Raw genomic sequence first — 20048 nt, 5'->3', positions numbered from 1 at the left:
ATGAGTATCTAGTTCACATTATATATGTGTGTATATATATACATATATATATACACACACTATATATATACACTATATATATGATATACACAATAATATATATGATATATATATATAATAAGTGGAGGTTTTGTTTTGTTTCTGTTGCTGTGGTTTGGTTATGATCTAAGAGGCTTAGTGCCCAGGGTGGTGGTGGTGGGAGGCAGTGGAACTTTCAAGAGATGGAGCCCACTAGGAGGTTAATTGAGAGTATTCCCACCAAAGAGATCAAAGTAATTTTCATGAAATCATTTGATAGTTCTCCTGAAAGGGGTGTTATAAAAGCCTGATCCTGGCGCCAACCAGCTCTCTGGCTTTCTGCTTGAGAGGTGATCCTTTGCCCCCATACACATACCTGCTATGATGTGACACCATTCATCATTGGGCTCTCATCAGAGGCCCAAGCAGTGAGGCCCATTCAATCTTGGACTTTGAACCTCCAAAACCAAGGGTTAAATAAGCCTCCTTTTCTTCCTAAGTTAGTGTGTCTCATATATTTCATTATGATTATGAAAAGCAAACTAATACAGTATTGCCAAAGTTCACATTCCAGGATCAAGTGGGCCAAACAGACTCAATTTTTGGATGTCCATATATATACCATTTCCCATGTGGTTCAAGGTAATTCATATTTTTAGTTATTTTTTGCTTCCACACCTAGAAAGTAAACCCTAAGGAATGAAGCCGTTTCTATTTATGTTTTGTATCCTCAATGGCAGCAGAATAACTTGTTAAAGCAGACACACAATTTTTTTCTTTTCTTTTCTTCCTGCAATGCTCAATTCCAGGCCCTTGCAAATACTAGGCAAGCACTCTACCACTGAACTATGCATTCCCAGTTCAACATGCAAATTTTTATGGCTAATCATGAGGTATATCCATCTAATACTTAAAATTTTATTATGGAAAAATTGAAAGATGCACATTGTCAATGCATCGTGTAGCAATTTCTAAACTCTGTTTCATGGTTGAGTAAGATGAAAGGCAGAGAAAGATATCAGTTAAATTTGTGTTTTCTCTTCACTAATATAAAGAGCAAAATACAGTACACCATGGGAAAGAAGCTGTTGTAAGAGTTACACAGCAACCAGAGGAAGGAGAGGCTTCTGACTTCCACCGCCAGCATTATGTAGGCAATGATGAGCTGGGTATGGACCCAGGTGAGAGCTCTGTAGAGCAGCTTCATAGGCCATGATCTGATAAATAAATTGGCAAAGGTGTGAATCAGGTAGTCAGCTTCTACCATCACAGCCCAGCAAAAGAAACCAAACACCTGACCTGGATGAAGTCCATGCCACCAGGCAGAGAAGGCAAAGGTCTGCAACAATGGCCAGCCCCTGCTGTGCTGGAATATGAGCCGTCTGAGCCACTGAGCTGTGCTTTGGTTCCACTTTCTTGTGAACAGAGATATCCTGTGGGTTGTTTCCAATGTCCAAATGTCTGCATCAGGGATATATCCCTCCTCACCAAGGCTTGGACTGAGCTCAGACCCAAAGCCCGCTGCATGGAAGAGAGAGTCATCCAGGATCCAGTGGGAGTAGTAGGTGAGTTTGAAGAGGCCGGCTGTGGACCACATGACATAGACACACTCGAGTTGCTGGCAACCTGTCAGTCCTGCTCCTGCACTCACCACCTGGCTCAAGGCCACCTTTAAACACTCCAGTCCAAGAATCTGCAGGCCCCTCCCAGTCAGAGTCCAAAAAGAGAGCCTGGAACATAAAGAGCTGGGCCCTTGAACACAAGCCTGAAATCTCTGGAAGGAACACAGAGGGCCTCCCAGGAGAGCAGGGAAAAAGAGCAAGTAGCTAAAATAGGGCAGAGTCTTACACAGATGCTCAGACAAAAAGCTCCTGGTCCAGATGCCTCCTGATGCAGCCTCCACTTTCCCCTCATGAATGTCCAGAGAGAGAGATGTGACCCTCTGGGTCAAGAGCATGAGGGAAGAAAGAGTGATGCAGAACCTGAAAGAGAATTTTTTTTTAATGTAGAAACATCTCATATTTATTCTCTCTCCCATTCCAGTCTGCCACACATGACCACATAGAAAATTGTGCCCCACAAAAACTCATGTATGAATTCAGAACCACATTCTACTCCAGACAAGACCAAAAGGTGAAATGGGGGAATTAATCATTAGTCAGAGATGCAAATAAAAGAACAATGAAGAATATTATAGACAAATATACATTATAATATTTCTAAGAATGGCTTATAAAGATTTAGATCAGAAATTTGCCACAGATGAAACAAAAACTTAGTGGTGAAAATACTACAGGAATTTGAAGATTTTAAGTGAACAAAGCCCTGACTGCAAGATGCTTCATGTTCTGGGATTTGTGCTGAGGAATGGTTCAGGGTATGTGATGGGTCATTGGCGATTTGAGTTTGGTTGCTCACCAGTCACCTGAACTCTCACTGCTTCACCAAGGAAGATCCTGCTAACAAGATTATTTAGGAGAACAATCAGTGAAAATTTAAGTGGCACCTTCTATAATCAGGAAAGTTATTCTGTGGTGTGGCAAGAAAACAGCATGCTACCCAAACACAGCTGTTCCCATCCGTATATCTGAAGAGTTAAGGAAATCTGGCCCCCTCATCCTAACTGAAAGTCATATAGCCTCCAAATGCCTCCAACCTACTGACTTACCTTCTGTTATGAGCCAAATATGCACCCCCACCACCGCAAAATTCATATGCTGAGGTCCTAACCCCTAGTAGCTCCAAGTGTGACTGTATTTGAGACAGGGACTTTAAAGAGGTAATTGAAATGAGGTCACATGGATGGACTCTAATCCAATAGAATTAAAGTCCTTATAAGAAGAGGAGATTAGGATACAGGCATACACTGTGGAAAGACACAGAGAAGAAAGTCAAGCAGAGATACCCCAGGTGCAAACAATTCTGCCCACAACTTTACCTTGAACTTCCAGCCTCCAGAATTGTGAAGAAATAAAGTTCTGTTGTTTAAGTTGCCCAGTTTGTGGTACTTTTATATAGCAGTTCTAGCAGGCTAACACACATGCTTATTTCAGGTCTGGTTCAACCTTCCTTTCATTCAGTCAGATTCTGTTCAACTCACCATTCCAGCCCTATCAAGTCCTGGCTTCCTACTAAACTCCTGATTCACCCCAGCCCATTCAGTCCCTCCTGTGCCCTGCCTGGCTGCCATCTTGCCTTATCCTCAGAGAAACAAGCCTCGCGCCTTTGGTGAAAACCGTCATCATCATCAACATCATCCTTCTCCTTCTCCTCCTCCTCTTCATCATGATCATCATACAGGGACCACAGACTTTGTTCCATGAGTGACACAGGGAACCACACCAATCAAGAAGTAGAAGGAACCAGGAACATTAGGCCTGAAGAGCACAAAAATATTCGTTTCCTGTTGCCGCCCGCAGCAACAATCCTGCAGATATTTGTTACCGCCTGCAGCAACAATCCCGCGGGTATTTATCGGAGGTGGACTGGAAATAAACTACTTCTATTCCTAAGCTGCTTCCTTGCTTGCTTGCTTGCTTATTCTCTAGCTTATAGAGGAAGACAGGCTTGCTTGGTTTTAGAGGAAGAGAGGCTTTGAGAGGGAGTTTTAGAGAAAGAGGCTTGCTAGGCTTTCAGAGATCTATTTCTTCTTAGAGTTCTGCTGCTTCTTCTCTAGAGGTGCGTCCTGCATCCTGTGAACTAAAGGTGCGTGCTAGAGGTGCTGTCTATAAGAGGTGCTTCTTAGTGGTGCATCCCGCATACTGCGATCTGTGATCTGCGACCTAGAGGTGCGTTCTTAGTCCTCCGCTCTGCGATCTGTGATCTGCCATCTGTCTACTGCTTACTGCTTTCTGCTTTCTGCCTACTGCCCGCTTATACTCCCTCCAGGAAGCGGAGGGTAGGGCCACGCCAGTTAAGCAAAGATCAGGCGAGGAGCCAGCTGCCCAATCACGGCAAAGGTCAAAACGAGCAGGCAGGAGCAGGAACACTCGGGAACACATGTGCACGCATTGTGTGCGTGGACTCGCTTGAATACGGCCAATAATAAAGCATCGGAGTGTGTTTATGTTAACCAACTTCCTCACCGCCAATGTGATCAAAACAACTTCTGGCTGGCTGCCAGGTGCCATCTTGGCGTAGTCCACATGCAAAGCCCCAACAGTTTCCCTAATATTGGTGAATTCAGTGACTCATGAAAACACTTCTCTAGATTGCAATTAGCTCTCGGTTTTTGTTTTTGTCTTTTCCTAGATTGGATGACTACACTTCTTGGGAGAAGACTCTTCATGGAAGTCTGTATGAATATAAAATTCTAAACCAGCAACTGCATCTTTCTCAGCAGCTGTCATGGGAAGGCAGCCAGGGCTCACAGTGGATCTATACCTGCTGCTCTGTGTCCCATACAGAGATGAGCAAACTGTGCTGTCACTTCCAGATAGGCCTCATCTGTGGGCTCTGGACTCTCTGACACAATGACAATTACAGCCAAGCGCCAGACACCTGTGCTACATAGACAACAAGTAGTAGCTATGTGTCATCAAACAATTATACCTATATTCATTATTTCCAAAACTCACAACACTCTTGCAGGATAGGTATTGCTATCCCCACATTTTTTTCCAGAAAAACAGACAGAATCTGAGAGAAGCTAAATAACATGCTCAAGACCACACTCCTCAAATGTGAAGAATTAGGATTCAAATTCAGCACTCATGTTCTCTCCATTACCACCATTGTGCAAGCGAACCCCAGGTCAGCTCAGCACAACCAAATGAGTAGGGTGCTTTACCTCGTGGAAGGAGTCTCTTGCAGATAATACTCAGTGTAGTGCAGACCCAGGTGACACAGGGTCTGCCAGCCCATCTGAAAGAAGAAAGTCCACCTGTGGACTTCCTGTGGGCTAAGAGAGGAGACCAGAACCACGGTGCAGAGAGCAGGGATGAAGACAAGCAAAGCAAATGAACCCATGGCAGCCAAGGCCAGTGCACCTCCTCCAACCAGGAGAAAGAGGTACCTGAAAGAAAAAGGACAGGCAAATGAATCACATCAAAAGTCATTCCAGGGACGACGATTGAGGTAGGCCCCAATATAGCACCTAAAAAAGCCAGGATATTATCACACTGAAGCCTTCTTTTTATTCCTCTGAAGGAAACGAACATGAGAGAAACAGCCAGGGTCAACTTGTAAACTACTACCGCAGGAGACAAATCCTGACTCCTGCCCAGGTTACTCTGGCAACCCCTCTCTTAAGGGGGTTCCCACCATTCAAGTGCTTCCCATCCAAGGTATTCCACCACTGGCCCTAGCAATCCTGGTAGAGGCATCTTTAAAATCTGCTGGTGGGTTGTTTGACAAGAAGTGATGTGAACCCAGTTAGGAGGATCTAGAAGATCTCTCTAGACCTCCTCTTATGAAGTGAGTCTTTGCTTTTCACAGGGCTTGTACTGCCCCAGAGCATTTTAGAAAGCCCAGAACAAAAAGGAGATGCAATACTTCCTTTGGATAAATGTTTGAAAACTCACTGAGAAAATCTCTCCTTGATCCTCACTACTGAACTTTGGATCTTACAAGTTCATGTTTTGGTTTTGGTAAGTAATCTATCCTTTTATGAAAAATGTGCACAATCACTGCAGATCAAGTTGTTGCAGAATCTGTCTTCTTTTTTCCCAGCACCAACATTGGTTTTCTCAGTCCTCCTGATTGTTTTTAATTCTGTTCTCACATTCCTTTGGCCATTTTCTTAAGGTCTTTTCTCACACTGGCCATACAGTGTGCGAGGCTCTGCCACACAAAGCCTTGGGCCATTCCTGGATTTTTAAGTCTAGTTGGGGTGATTCCATCCCCACAGCATCCCAGTTCATACTGTAGCCCAAGTCTTAACTTCTTTTGGGAAAATAAGAGTAGGGGGAACACTGACTCCTAACACAGCAGGAGAAGCTGGAGGCAAGTTTTCTACCAGGAAATAACTGCTCTCAGGGATTTATAAAAATTGAAATGTCTACACATGTATACAATGTAGGATGTATAATTTATTGAGTGCTTTCCATTTCATTTCATTCCAGGTACTGTGCTAATAATCCTTTATAAGAAATATTATTATTTAATCCTTAAAATAACCCCCTGAAAGAAGCATTATTATTTTGGTTTTAAGATAAGGAAAGGGCAACTGAGAGAGTATTTACTCTTATATACAAGGACACTCAGTAGGTAGAGGCAAGAGGACCCTATGGGTTGACTCTCACATGAGTAATATTAACTCTACAGTAATCTCCTGGAGATTAACCCTTATTTTTTGCTAGTTCTGCTTTAGTATTTTGTGATTCTCAGTAGAAATTTCTTTATAAATGTTTCCCCACCCTCACATCCCAGAAATAAAGATAAGGGCCATCAACCAGTTGTGAATAAAGGATAACATACTGTTGCTGAGTTCAGTCAAACTCTGATTTTCAAATGTAGCTAGATTTTATTTAAGAAACATCATTAGAGCCTGGATATAGCTCAAGATACAGAATGCTTGCCTAACATACATGAGTCCCTAAGATTGTATCTCTAGCACTGGGGAGGGGAGGGAGGAGAAAAAGAAAGAAAACAAGAAAAGAAATCCTTATATATTAAAAGTCTAGTCTCCAAAATTAGAGAATTATTAGGAGGTGGCCCTTGTGCAATGGATTTTCACTTTTCAAAAGGATATTCCACTAAAACTGTTATAAAAATAGGTACTATCTCCAATGTATTGAGGTTTTTGAATATAAAAAATAATTACAGTCAAGTTATCAAATCTCTAGTGACAACAACTTTTGAACCTGAAATTGAGATATGCTAATCTACTAGGATTTGTTTTGACATATTTCTGAGAAATCATACAAAGTTGTTTTTTAAATCACATTATCATAAATGTAACATCAGTATTACTTTATATGAAATTTAATTTTATTGAAAATTATTAAATTCCATAAAGTTAGGAATGCTAAAGAATATCTGGGACTTATGGTTAGCCCAGAGAGATACATTTGGGAACTTCCTGTTCCATCTTAACATCCATCTCACCCCAGAATTTATTTTGCATCCATTTCACTTAATGTGAACCTATGCAATTTTGAGTCAATGCAGACATGTATCAATTTCCAGGTTAGTTTTACTCTATGATATATATTCAATACCATGAAACCAACAACCAGTGGCAGGTATGGTGAGCTAAAAATAAATGTAATTAATATGTAACATTCACAGGTGCAGTCCACTCTTTGCTTTCTATTATAGCATTCCCAGGCATAAGAGCAAAATTAGTCATCCAGCCTACCTGGCCTGAGTGGAAAATGAATCCATAATGCAGAGATAATTAAACAGAAGTGCAAAAGGAAAAGCAGCCCCTTGATAAAGTGACACAGGATGGGGAAAGAACTGCTGAAGCCAATCCATTATGAACTGGAACAGACACTATCCTGCTAGTGTCCTTAATTGGTGCCTTCCTGCAAGAGAAACCACAGCCAGGTTCTCTGGTCTTTTTATATGTTTTAGGAAGGCCTGACTAAGCAAAATCCAAACAAAAGCACTGGAGATAAGTAGGATAAAAGTTGGCTCTCTGACAAAGGGAACTGCACTATGGAAACCAAACTACATCTCAGTGTTATTACTTTGCTTTGAGAAGTTGTGGTTTTTAGATTACATAGCACTTTATTTGCTTTTCCAGTCACCATACTGTCATATTTTCTTCACTAAGTTAATGAAAAAAATCTCATTTTCCAGTTGTGTTCAGACAATGCCTTGGACTGGGGAGAAGGAACAAGAACATGAGCAGGAAGAGGGAAGCAGGTTCTAAAGGCAGAAAACAAAATCTCCCTTTCTAACTACCACTCTCCCCCCTTCTATTACTTTTTTTCATATCAACATCCCTTATATATATAAAGCACTAATATAAGTGAAGTTATGAAGGTGTTTGTGAATGTGATTAAAATTCATAACCAGTTGACTTTAAGGGAGTTTATCCTAGATTATTATAGATAATCTTGGTGAGCCTGATCCAAGCAGTTGAAAAGCATCAAGAACAGAGCAGAAGAAATTCCACCGGTGGACAGCAGTTACATACATCCTTTGCATAAGAATTCCAGCTTGGTCTACAGATTCTGGAATTGCCTAGCCAGGCCCCCACAATCACATAAACTAGTCCTTTGCAATAAATCTCTTGATATATATCTCCAGCTTGTTGTTTCTCTGATTGAACACTGAGTATGTGACATCTGAGGTCAGAGGTATTATGAGTGGAGAGCAATTAGCAGCAGCTAGGGGTGAAAAGTCGGTTTGGCTTCTTGGAGAAAGAAAATTGGGCACAGAGAAAGAGGAAGAGAAGACAAGAGATGTAGTCTGGCTGGATTTGGCCCAGAGACAAGTTATGAAAAGTGGCTTAGATTTTAAAAGAAATGGGAAGTAAATTAATGTATTTATTTTTCTGTACCAAGGATTGAACCCAGAGGTGCTTGACCACTGAGCCACGTCCCCAGTCCTTTTTACTTTACTTTTTTTTTTTTAATTAATTAATTTTGAGACAGGGTCTCACTAAGTTGTTGAGACTGGCCTGGAATTTGTGATCCACCTGCCTCAGCCTCCCAAGACACTGGGATTACAGGTGTGCGCGGCTTCTGGATTTGATTTTTAAAGGATGGTTTTACTGTAAGAGAATGACTTGGATGAGAGTTGGGGGTGGGAGTGATTTTACAGGTCAAGTTTGGAAGGAATAGGGCTGGGGTTGCAGCTCAGTGGTAGGGTGCTTGCCTAAAAACGTGTGAGGCCCTGGGTTCGATCCTCAGCACCACATAAAAATAAATAAAAGTATTGTGTCCATTTACAGCAAAAAAAATATTTTTTAATAAAAGGATGGAAGGAACAACTGTGGAGAGACATGCAGCTGGGATTAGAGATGGTGGGGCAAATGGTGCAAAGTGGAAGAAGTGAGGTCCAACAAAAACTTGCAGGTGAATTATGTAGTGTCGAGGTATGCTAAGGGTGACTTTCCATTTGCTTAAGCAACTGGGAGAAGGGTGGATTCCTTTACCGAGAGAGATCAAGGAGCGACCGATTGCAAAGAGGGCAATGGCTTTAATCGAAAGCTCCCATTCTGGACGATTTAGGTTTGATTAAGACTTTGAGGCATCCAAATGGAGGTGTCAAGTAGTCAATCAGATACCAGGAGTGAAGCTCGTTAGAGCACAGAACTAGAGATATTAATTGGAAAAAAAACAGCAGGTAGAGGGCCGCACCTGACCTATGGGAAGGATGAGATCGCCCAGATTTAAAAAAGGGCCGCTGGTCGGAAGGAGAAACCTTAACATATAGAGGACCGCAATGAGACTGAAAGGAATACTCAGGGAGGTCAGAACACCTTTATTGTGTGACAAGTATCGAGAGGTGGTAGGGATGTAAAATGAGGTCATAATGATGTGAGCTGGACTGGAATAAACGTTTTAAAATCGAGTCGATGCACTCTTGGTCAGCGCTGCACAACTCGGTGGGCCAGGCGACGCGGCGAACTCCCACTCACACCGCAAGCCCCACGGCCTGCGAGCTTTTGGAGCCTCATCCCGGCCCCGCCCCTCCCCGCGCCGCGCGCAGGCCCCTTGGCTCCACCCCAATCCCAACCCTGCCAGGCTGTCCAATCGTTTGTAGAGATCGTCGCTCTATCCAGTCCGTGGTGTTGATCTTGGCTCCAGCTGTAGACCGGGCCCGTACCATGGCGGAGAAGACTCAAAAGAGGTGGGTCTGCTGCTTGAGGAAAAACTGTTTTCAGCTTTCCGCACGGTTGGAACCTATTTCTGGTCGCCAATGTTGGGGACTGAGGTGGTGTCTCATCCCGGGTGCCTGGGCTGATGGTACCTAAACCCAAGATCTGGCGTCCGCTGAGGGCGGTGGCGACCAAGCCAGGGTAGGGAGGCGGTGAAGGGCTACTGATTAGGTGTTTGGAAGGTTTTTGTTCTCTCACTCCCCCCGCCGCAGCACGCCTGCGCAGAAGGGTCCCGTCCTCTTCCCCGGACGCCTTGTGAGGCCGCACTCCTTTCTCCGGTACTCCGGTTGCCACTGCGCCGACGGCCTGTTGCTGGACCCCGCTGTATTGCCAGACGCCCACGCCAGTGCTGGCCACACCCTAGCACCTTCGGGCCTTGAGGGTGGGAGGGGGTTGTAAACTGATTCGAAGTTGCACGTCAAAGAGAGGGCCGCACCTGGGCCAGATCTGTGACTTGTTCTGCCCGGCGTGTTAGGAACGCCATGTAAACATGGGGGACAGGAACTGTGGTTGCTTCATCGCTAGGGATTCTTGGGACCCAGAAACAGCTTAGATGAGAGAAATGCCTACGTAAAAGCATTTCCAAAAGCAACAGTGTTGAGCGCCCTCTGCTGACACTGGCAAAACCAATATTTTGGGGTTTTTTGGTGCCGTAAATTGAAATTTCTGCTTTTCTTCTACTTAAACGGGTAGTGTGTGATTTTGTTTTTATAAACTGAAGAAAAACAGATCTACTACAAATATTATGTACAGTATATTAGTAGCATAAAGTATTATCGACTTGTTCTAATAGGTCTGCATATCTGTCTTCTCGGAGCTGCCTGCTTCCCGATGCACCCCACTACTCCAAGGTGCAGTGGAGTCCGAGTTTTAGTATGTTCAATTGTTAACTGCTTGTACATAACGACATAAACACTATTTAGGATCTCTTTCTAGAACAAAAAACTGAGGACAGACCGTGTGTAAATCTCTCCTGCCCTCAGTTGCCCAGGACTGATTAAATATTAGATGACACTCTTTAAATAATGAGAAAGAACTGAAGGAATGGAAAACTTCATCGGGAAATAAGGTCTAAAACAAGGGACATTTTATAGAAGCTAATTTTACTTGACCAGGGCTTAATGACATTGTATATTTTAACACAAGAAAACACATCAAATGAAAAGTATCAGAAAAATGGCACTTAGGAATGGGAATATATTTAAGAATAGCATCATTCATTCATCACAGGAAAAATGTGTAGAGTGACAGGATGTTTCCAGACAACTTTAACTAACAGTAAAAGAGATGACTGATGTCAGGACAATGATGCCCCAGCATCATTGCTGCTTAAGAAATTCTGAACTATAAATGTGTTTCCTTGACTGTAATCTGAGAAGGTTGAAAGACATGATTTTCCACTTTGTTATTCTGCTCCATCTTAAGTTTTCTTTCTTTTCAGTAAGAAGGTTACATGTTTTCTGTGATTTCAGCAGATTGATTCTTGGCAGGACATAGGATAATTCTGAAAGATCACTTGGTAAAATAATCATTAAATTATTCTGACAAAGTCAGTGCCTGACAAAATGATGGAATCAGATATACCTGTCTCATCTTGCAACCATTTCATTAAATAGACCCAAAGATTATTCATTTTTTCTATTTTATACACGTGTGGGTATGTATGTGTGTGTGTGTGTGTGTGTGTGTGTGTGTGTGTGTGTATGTATATATATATATATATATAAAATGTTTTAACTTAGAACTTTAAAAAATCATTATTTATGGTAGGAAGGCTTGTCCAGTAAAATTTGCAGAAGAAAATTTTGTCTTCTTTTTTTAATTCTTCATATCACTAGGGAAGTTGATGTGATTTTAAAAGTATTTTGAGAATTGCTTTACATTTATATTAGGGAACATTGAGGATTCTGGAATATAAATGATGAAGAGACGTATTTAAGAGAGAATCCATACTTTTTTCTATCATTTTAGAATTCTCTCATAAGTCCAGATCTGTATTTTCAGTGGTTATTGGGAATATCTCCTTCCTTTTCCATAAATACTTAAGACTGAATTTATCTTGAAATGTGCCCTTGTCCAATAGACTTTTTGTATTGGTGCCATCAGTCTTGCAATTCAGAAAACTAGAAGCTTTGATCTTGTTCCCTGGCTCCTCACCTTTGCCTGGTTTTCTGGCATTAATGGAACAGAGTCAGAGCAACTCTTCTTGAACCCCTCTCTCCATCTGGAATCATCCCTTACAGGAAGGGGACAGAATGACTGACCTGTTTCTTTATTTCACTCTTCACCCCTCACCCCCATCCCTTTGTAGTCAAACCTGTTTCTGTGACTGAGAAGAAAGTAAATATACATTTTGTGGTCCACAGGCCACAAAATGGGAAGTACACACCTCCAATTTTTCCTCAAAGCTAGATTTTATTATAGTACTTGTTGCCAAGTCATGTCAGTTTTCTAGCTATACCTGCAGCTTCTAAGTATTGCCACCACCTGTCAGGCCCAGTTTATCTCTGTAGGATTAGGCTCTTTGTGCCCTTTAGCCACTATCACCATCAAATACTACATCTTATAAGCACCAGTTATGTACATACAGTTTGGTTGTTGACCCAGGAATGAGAAGCCTTTAGGAACATCTTGTTTACAAGTGCAAATCCCTCCTCCTCCTATAGAGGTTTGTTCATAGGTGGGTCTTCCTTTGCTTCCCAAGACTAAAATCATGGTAGCTCTGGATATGTTCATAGAAGGATCCTCTGATTAGCCTCAGCGTAGGAAAAGGCAGGCAGGAAGCCAGCCTTTTCACTGAAGAACTCAGAATGTATGGTTGTTTCTCCAGGCTGCCTGAAATTCTCTGTGAGGATCAGGAAGGCACACAGAGCAAGCAGAGCTGATGGCCTCCCTGTTTGCTCTGGCCATCATTCCCCTCTTACCTCTGGAACTGGTATCTTGAGCAGAACACCTCAGAGAGGGATCATCTGGCTGTGCACACTGGGATGGGGAAGGGCCCAGGTATCCAACAACTCTACTCTCATCTCCACTCCTCTCCACCTCCACTGCAATGCCCCACTTCCCTAAATAACCTAGTGCCTCTAAGCTAAGCCTGGTAACTGTTTTTTTTCTATTTACAGTCTCCTAGAAATCTGTTGAAATCTTTCCCTGCTGTTGCTTCTTTTCTTGCTCTTTTGTTGTTTTTGAATAATACCTCTTTTCTTTCCTGAAGGAATGAAAGTTTTAGAGGGGTGAAGTTATAAAGTGATGAGACAGGGGTCTGCAGATTTTTTTTTGTAAAAGACCAGAGAGCAAATGTTTTAGGCTTTGCAGGTCTCACAGTCTTGCAGCTACTCAACTATGTAGGGCTAATACTGCCATGGACAGTATATTTAATGAATGAGCTTGGACCACCCCTGTTATAAACAATTATGTTTAAATAGAAGTATAGCATTCTAATGTTCTTATATAGTTTCATCTTATTTTTATTGTTAGGAAGTACATAGTTGATAACTGTCTTTTTTTCCCCCCTTCCTATTTTATGGCTATCAGCATTATTAACAATACTTCACAATTGCCTCTCTTAAGACAACTAATATCCATTTTTTTATCTGTCATTCCAGTAATAGTTTGTAAGTATTCAAATAATCATTGAGGAGCACACATTTACAAGAACAACATAAATCCATTTTTAAAATGAAATCTTTCAGCTTTTTTTTTATTGGAAGTCTCATAACTAGAAAGTGCCACTAATTTTTATGTTATCTACCATAAGTTCAAAATAAGCATTTTCATGCATGAATATTTAAAATAGAAGGTCAGAAAAAAGTAAATTGGTAAGAATAAAACATTTCAATTTAGGTTTCCAGTCCTTTGCTAATTACAGAATATATTTACTGAAATGAGAAAACAACTTCTTGAAAAATTTATAAATTGATGCAATAACATTTTGGTCAACAAAGCTTTACTTGTTTCACTTCCTGTTGTTTTTTTTTTTTTCCATTATATACAAATGGGGTACAACTGTTGTTTCTCTGGTTGTACACGAAGTAGGGTCTCACCATTTGTGTAATCATACTTGTACAGAGAGTAATGATGTTTGTCTCATTCTGTTATTTTTCCTTCTCCCCACCCCTCTTTTTCCTCTGTACAATCCATCCTTCCTCCATTCTTGCCTCCCACCCCCCATTATGTATCATCATCCACTTATCAGAGAGATCATTCGGCCTTAAGTTTTTTGGGATTGACTTATCTCTCTTAGCATGATAGTCTCTAATTCCATCCATTTACCTGCAAATGCCATAATTTTACTCTTCTTTTTGGTCACTTACTATTCTAATATTGTACTTAAAATGCAAAATTCGCAAGCTTCTAGGGTCTTAGTGGCTTCATGTGACTATAATCCTTTTCTTATAATATTGGGAACAAGGCAAAAAGTCTGCTCTCATGATTTCTCTATAATATTGTATTGGAAGGCTAAACCAGAGCAATAAGGCAAGAAAAAGAAATGACAGGCATGCCTATCTGAACAGGAAAAAAAATAAAACTGTGTATGTTCATAAGCAATGTAATTGTTTATGTGGAAAATTCCGAACAGTACAAAAGTGGGTTTTCAGGGGTCGGGGCATGGCTTAATGGTAGTGGATCACTTGTATGGCAAAGTGCAGAGCCCTTGATTTGATCCATAGCACTAAAAAAACAAAAATGTATTTAGCAAGGTCTCAAGATACAAGGCCAATATACAAAATTAAGTATTTCTTTTTAGCACTAGCAGTGAGCAACTGTAAATCAAAACATATTTTTTCCCCTGTTTACAAAAATAGTAACATATTATATACTGCCCATTTTTTGGCTTTGCTGTTTTTACTTAACAGTATAGCTGGAGATCATTCTAGAATCTTTACATGAGGAATTGGTCATTCATTTTAATAACTGTACATTAAGGATACCATTCTAGTATTGATGGATATTTAGATAGTTTTCAGCTTTTTGCTATTTAGAAGCAGTGTTAATGTTATATTCAAAGGAAAGATCCAAAACTCTTTTCTTCTTAAACATTTTAACAGTATATCATATATGATTTTGGTCTGATAGTTGGCCACTTGATAAATGTATAATGTTTTACAACCTTGCCCTCTTCCCTCTTACGGTTAACATCCTGTTTTCCCATCGATAGTTTTAAGCTTTTCCTCACTACAGTGTCAGCAGAGCTTCATTTTTTTGGCCCAGGGATTGAACCCAGGGGTGCTTAGCCACTGAGCATCATCCCAAGCCCTTTTTTGTATTTTATTTAGAGACAGGGTCTCACTGAGTTGCTGAAGCTGGCTTTGAGCTCTCAATCCTCCTTCCTCAGCCTCTGGAGCTGCTGGGATTACAAGTATGCGCCACCACACCCGGCCCAGCATAGCTTCTATAACAATATTTTTAGTTTTTCCCATGATGAAAGTTACCCTTTTCTTCCTACAGTGTGAAGATTGCTCCTGGAGCAGTTGTATGTGTAGAAAGTGAAATCAGAGGAGATGTAACTATAGGTAAGAAGATGGTTTATTAACATGGTTTCTTAAGAATTGACATATGCAATCTATTTTAGTGCTTTACATTTAGATACTACCTTCTATGTCTATTTTATTGATGTCCTACTTGTATTGACAAAACAATGTGTTTTCTCCTGTGTTTAATATTTCTAAAAGAATATGATATGGTAGAGGCCATGTATAAATTTGTAACTGAAATACTAATGAGGTAGTGTTTATTCATTTATTTGAAACATACCTGTTGTATACCTGTGATGTATGTGCCAATCACTGTTGGCACCTGGGACACAGCAGTGAGCGTAACAGAGAAAGGGCCTGCCTCTGTGGAGCTTGCATTCTAGAGTGCTTATTAAAAGCATGCTCCAAGGAGTCCACAAATCTGTTAGTTTGCTCTGCACTGCTTACCTGCTAGGTTACTTTGGACATGTTACATAACCTCGCTAACCTTCATTTTCTCATCTGTGTAATTGTATATATGAAGGTTTACCTGCATGTAGTGGTAGCTTAAGCATGCAAACATTTATTTCTACATATAAAAAGTTTAGAAGTAAATAATTTAGGGCTGATCAGTTGATTGTCCAATCTGGAGCTCTGGTCTTACAGGCCAGGAAGTGATGCTAGACTACGAAGAGTCACCTGGAATGAGAAAAGGGAGGTGTGTAAACAAAAGGACATGCATCACAGAAGAGTCAACTCCTTTTAAATAGCCTTTCTGAAAGTTCCATACAACCATTCTTTGTGTGTCTTATGACTAGGGCTCAGTCTTGTGGATACATTTGAGCTGCAAAGGGAGTTGGGAGACATACATAGTTGGCCACATTACTGTCCCTAATAAAATCAGTTTTCAATTATAAGGAAAAAGAAGAGAATGGATATTGAATGCCAATTAGCAGTTTCTATGACATGCAAAATAAGAGTACCTACCTCCTAGGTTTGTTGCAAGAGAATGTAAAAATTGTGAGTAGTAAAGTCTCGATAGCTGTTAGCACCATTACATCTTATGAATGTAGTGTCGCTAGAGGTCAGGTACAACATTTAGATCAAATAAACAATTCAGCATGTGGCAACTTACTTATGTGAACATGACTAAGTTCCCCACTCACATTTTACTACTCAATTCTTTTATCTGTTCTTTCCCAGGTATGATGCCTTATACCTGTATTGGTATAACCTCATCCTTACCAGCAGCTGCACCTCACCTGCATGCATTCAGAATAGAGATATCAGTGAATTATACTTTCAGAGAGAAAATATACCTTGTTTCCTTATATTGTTTGATAATTATTATAATACAATAATGGGACTGGAGTTGTGACTCAGTGGTAGAACACTTGCCTCACATGCATGAGGCACTGGGTTCAATCCTCAGCACCACATAAATAAATAAAATAAAGGTATTGTGTCTGTCTACAATTACAAATTTTAAAATAATAATATAATAATGATTTTAACAATGTTTTAAAATTACTATATTATTTATGTGATATTACAGGGGTTTTTTTCCTATTATACTTAAACTGAGCATGGTGGCACATGCCCGTAATCCCTACTACTCAGGAAGCTGAAGCAGAAGGATAGCAAATTCAAGACCAGCCTTGATAATTTAGTGAGACCCTGCCTCAAAAGAAAATAGGGGAAAAAGTCTAAGCCTCCAACCAATTTAGGCATCATATCTTATAAAACCGGTGAACACTGTGAAAATATGAAACTTTGTTAAAATTTGCCAGGTTGATTTAATTATTTTAAATCAACAAAATTTAGAAATTTAGGAAATGACCCTGCTTTGTTTTGCTTTTCCCAGTGCTGTGTTAACTTTTTGTCTTAATTATTTCTTAAGCCACTTGCAAACTTTTTATGAAATCATGAGAGCCAAACACCTCAAAATATTCTTCTTCATTATTTTTACTCATCACTTTACCACATTATTTTAATCCTGATTTGAGGAAAAACACCTCCTAGTAGCTCACAAGGTATTCTACAAATAGAAGGAAAGTATAACTAAAATAATGTAATACAGTTAATTAGGTAAATTTTCCCTTCCATTTCTCATTTTAAAGACTCCTTTCCTTTCTATTATCTCATTTTAAAGAATCAGTATGTAAGCTGGGCATACTGCTACTCTATGAGCTGAAGCAGGAAGATCACATATTCAAAGCTAACCTGGGCAACTAAGACCCTTTCTCAAATTAAAAAATATAAAATTAAAAGGACAGCAGATGTAGTTCAGTTGTAGAGCTCTTGACTAGCAAGTGTGAGACCCTGGGCTCAATCCCCAGGATCACACAATAAAAAAGTAGTATGGAATATCTACATATAATACATATGTTGTATTATGGATGTATCTATTGGCATACATACACACAGGCGTGTGTGTGTGTGTGTTTCATACTTGTACAACTCCTGTTACTTACAGAAACTTTTTTAAACAATAAATACTTTATCCTATGTAGAGAACAGGAACTGCTTCCAATTGGTAGATTACTGCCCAGGATTGGGACTTCACATATCAGTAAACAGCACCCACTTTCTCATTCCTCCCTCTACTTTTTTCACTGCTTTGTACTCCTCCTCTTTCTGTATCCCTGTTATCTTTCTTCTTCCCTAAATGTTGAAATTATATAAGGAAATAGTGTTTAAATTTACTGTCTCGTATTTGACCCCTGATAGGGCACAGTTCTAGTTAACATAAAATAATATTTCAACACAGATTTTCAGTGATATATTATAGCATAATCAAATTTTTAAAGAAATCTATAGTGATTTGAAGTTTATCGCAGAATGGGTCATATAGAGTATATATATATATTAGTGTGTGTGTGTGTGTGTGTGTGTGTGTGTGTGTGTGTGTGTGTTGGGACTCTAACCCAGGGCCTGGCATGTGCTAACTATGTACTCTACCACTAAGCTCCACCTCCAAACCCATGTTATATTTTATTTCGTTTATTTATTTTTTTCCAGTACTGGAATTGAACCCAGGATACTCTACCACTGGGCTACATCCCCAACCCTTTTTATTTTTTTATTTTGAGACAGGGTCTTGCTGAATTGCCAAGGCTGTCCACAAATTTGCAATCCTCCTGCCTCTTTCTTCCAAGTAGCTGGGATTACAGGCATACACCATCACATCTGGCTCCAAATTTTTAAAACAAGAAAATTTACTTAAAAACATCACAGAAACAAATCACTTTTTTAAAATAAGGAAAAGGTTCAGAAGAGTGATATAATTATACAGTGTTATGTCTTCCACAGTTGTTCTTACTTCACTGTATGTATCTTTCTTTTATTTTGCTACACTCAAGCCTCACAATTCTTATCTCTAATGGTTCTTATCTTTTCTATATGTGTATATATATACATATATATAATATATATATATATATGCACATGTATATAAATTTTCCAGAATTGGTATTAAGATAATCATTTATGTTATTGTTATATTTGGTATAAATATCTGTAATTGTTTGGCTGCTATTAATTCATTTTTTCTAAAAGAACATATCAGATTTAAAAACTTGCTGAGAGAAATAATTATAAAGTTAAATCCAAGCAGAGAGTAATGATAGGTTATCTGATTACAACCATCCCCACCAGTCTTATCATTTTAGAACTTTTATTTTTGTGTTTCAATTACCAGAAAAACTGATTTAAGTCTTTTTCTTATGTGCTTATAGAATTGAAGATCTGAGTACTTAATAAACCCTATTTTCTGGGTTAAGTACTAGTAAACTCAAATGTAGTTTGTAGATTTTTCAGGATGTTTTGTGCCACTTTCTATCCTCTAGTCATTTATACTTTTACAAATTATTCCATTCTACAATATTTCAGGAAGAAAATAATTTTTTTCTTTTGGTATATTTCAGGTTAAACCCAATCTGTTTTCCTAGAAAATCAAGTATTTGGTTTATCAGAGAAATTAGTCAGTAGCTTAGAAATAAAGTCTTTAGTCAGGAGCCTTTGACTTGAAGCTCTGTTGATGCCTCACCGCCTCACTGCCTCACTAGAGGCTGCTCAGAAATAGACCTTCAGAAAAATAACAGCGCTCCTGGCTTGGGTAAATAAAGTTTCATAGCATCAGGACTGTTTTTATTTAAGCTGCCTCGATTCGTGGGGCAATTATTTCCTGTAAATCTTCATTTTGAGAGCTGAAGAATCTTTCAGAAATATTTCAGAAAGGTACCTCTAAGCACAGTTCTCTAGTTCATTAGAGGGTGAGGGACAGACTACTGGTGTTAGGCCAAGGCTTGGTTGGGACATTATGGTACGAAGACAGAACTTTGTATTGAAAGTGCTTTGTCCCACTTAATTCATTCTCTCTAACAGAGTTTTAATCCTAATCAAAAGTCTCCTTTTTATTGTAGGAGTCTTTTTCAGTATGACTGAACAGTGGTGTTGACTTAAGAAATCATTGCTTATAAAGCAGCTTATATAGGTACTTAAAGTTATAGGTCAAAAGAATTGTTTTATTTTCTGAAGAGAACTTGGGACTTTTTAAATTATTTATTGACATAAAATATTCACAAAGATTGCTTTCGTGGCAAAGGTAGACAGGAAGAGGTGCCCCTTACCAAATGAGACAAGTGGAAATGTGATACAAGGAATGTCTTTCTGGCTGTTGCCTCAAGCCCAGCCAACCATTTAGAAAAATAATTCATCCACCACCAGTTAAGGCAACTTCAACTCAAGACACATAGATCCAAACAAGGAGATACGCCAAGTAGGATTTCAGCACAGTCAGT

At 39.7% G+C, this 20048-nt stretch overlaps 2 protein-coding genes across 6 annotated transcripts in view; one reads left to right on the top strand and one right to left on the bottom strand.

Moving 5' to 3' along the window:
• Nucleotides 1-879: 879 nt before the first annotated feature.
• On the bottom strand, nucleotides 880-5028 carry MBOAT4 (membrane bound ghrelin O-acyltransferase MBOAT4). The gene is made up of 2 exons (XM_079140467.1): nucleotides 4808-5028; nucleotides 880-2000 (listed from the first exon to the last, which is right to left on the bottom strand). The coding sequence occupies exons 1-2, from the start codon at nucleotides 4984-4986 to the stop codon at nucleotides 1037-1039; spliced, it is 1143 nt and encodes a 380-aa protein (XP_078996593.1). The 5' UTR covers nucleotides 4987-5028; the 3' UTR covers nucleotides 880-1036.
• Nucleotides 5029-8878: 3850 nt separating this feature from the next.
• The window catches only part of DCTN6 (dynactin subunit 6), a 41949-nt gene continuing 30779 nt past the window's right edge, over nucleotides 8879-20048 (top strand). Inside the window, exons 1-3 of one of the 5 annotated variants that reach the window (XM_079140263.1) lie at nucleotides 9687-9765; nucleotides 12624-12796; nucleotides 15242-15306. Coding sequence is in view for 3 of the 5 variants with exons in the window: in XM_079140262.1 (XP_078996388.1) it covers nucleotides 9491-9765; nucleotides 15242-15306 (340 nt within the window). In the remaining 2 variants the exon portion in view is untranslated. Of the gene's footprint in view, nucleotides 9935-12623; nucleotides 12797-15241; nucleotides 15307-20048 lie in introns of all 5 variants that reach the window. The other 4 variants (XM_079140262.1, XM_079140261.1, XM_079140265.1 and 1 more) reach the window with 4 other exon arrangements.

The sequence above is a fragment of the Sciurus vulgaris genome (assembly GCF_902686455.1).
Source record: "Sciurus vulgaris genome assembly, chromosome: 5".
NCBI classification, from domain to species: Eukaryota; Metazoa; Chordata; class Mammalia; order Rodentia; family Sciuridae; genus Sciurus; species Sciurus vulgaris.
This window is presented reverse-complemented; position numbering and strand designations above follow the sequence as displayed.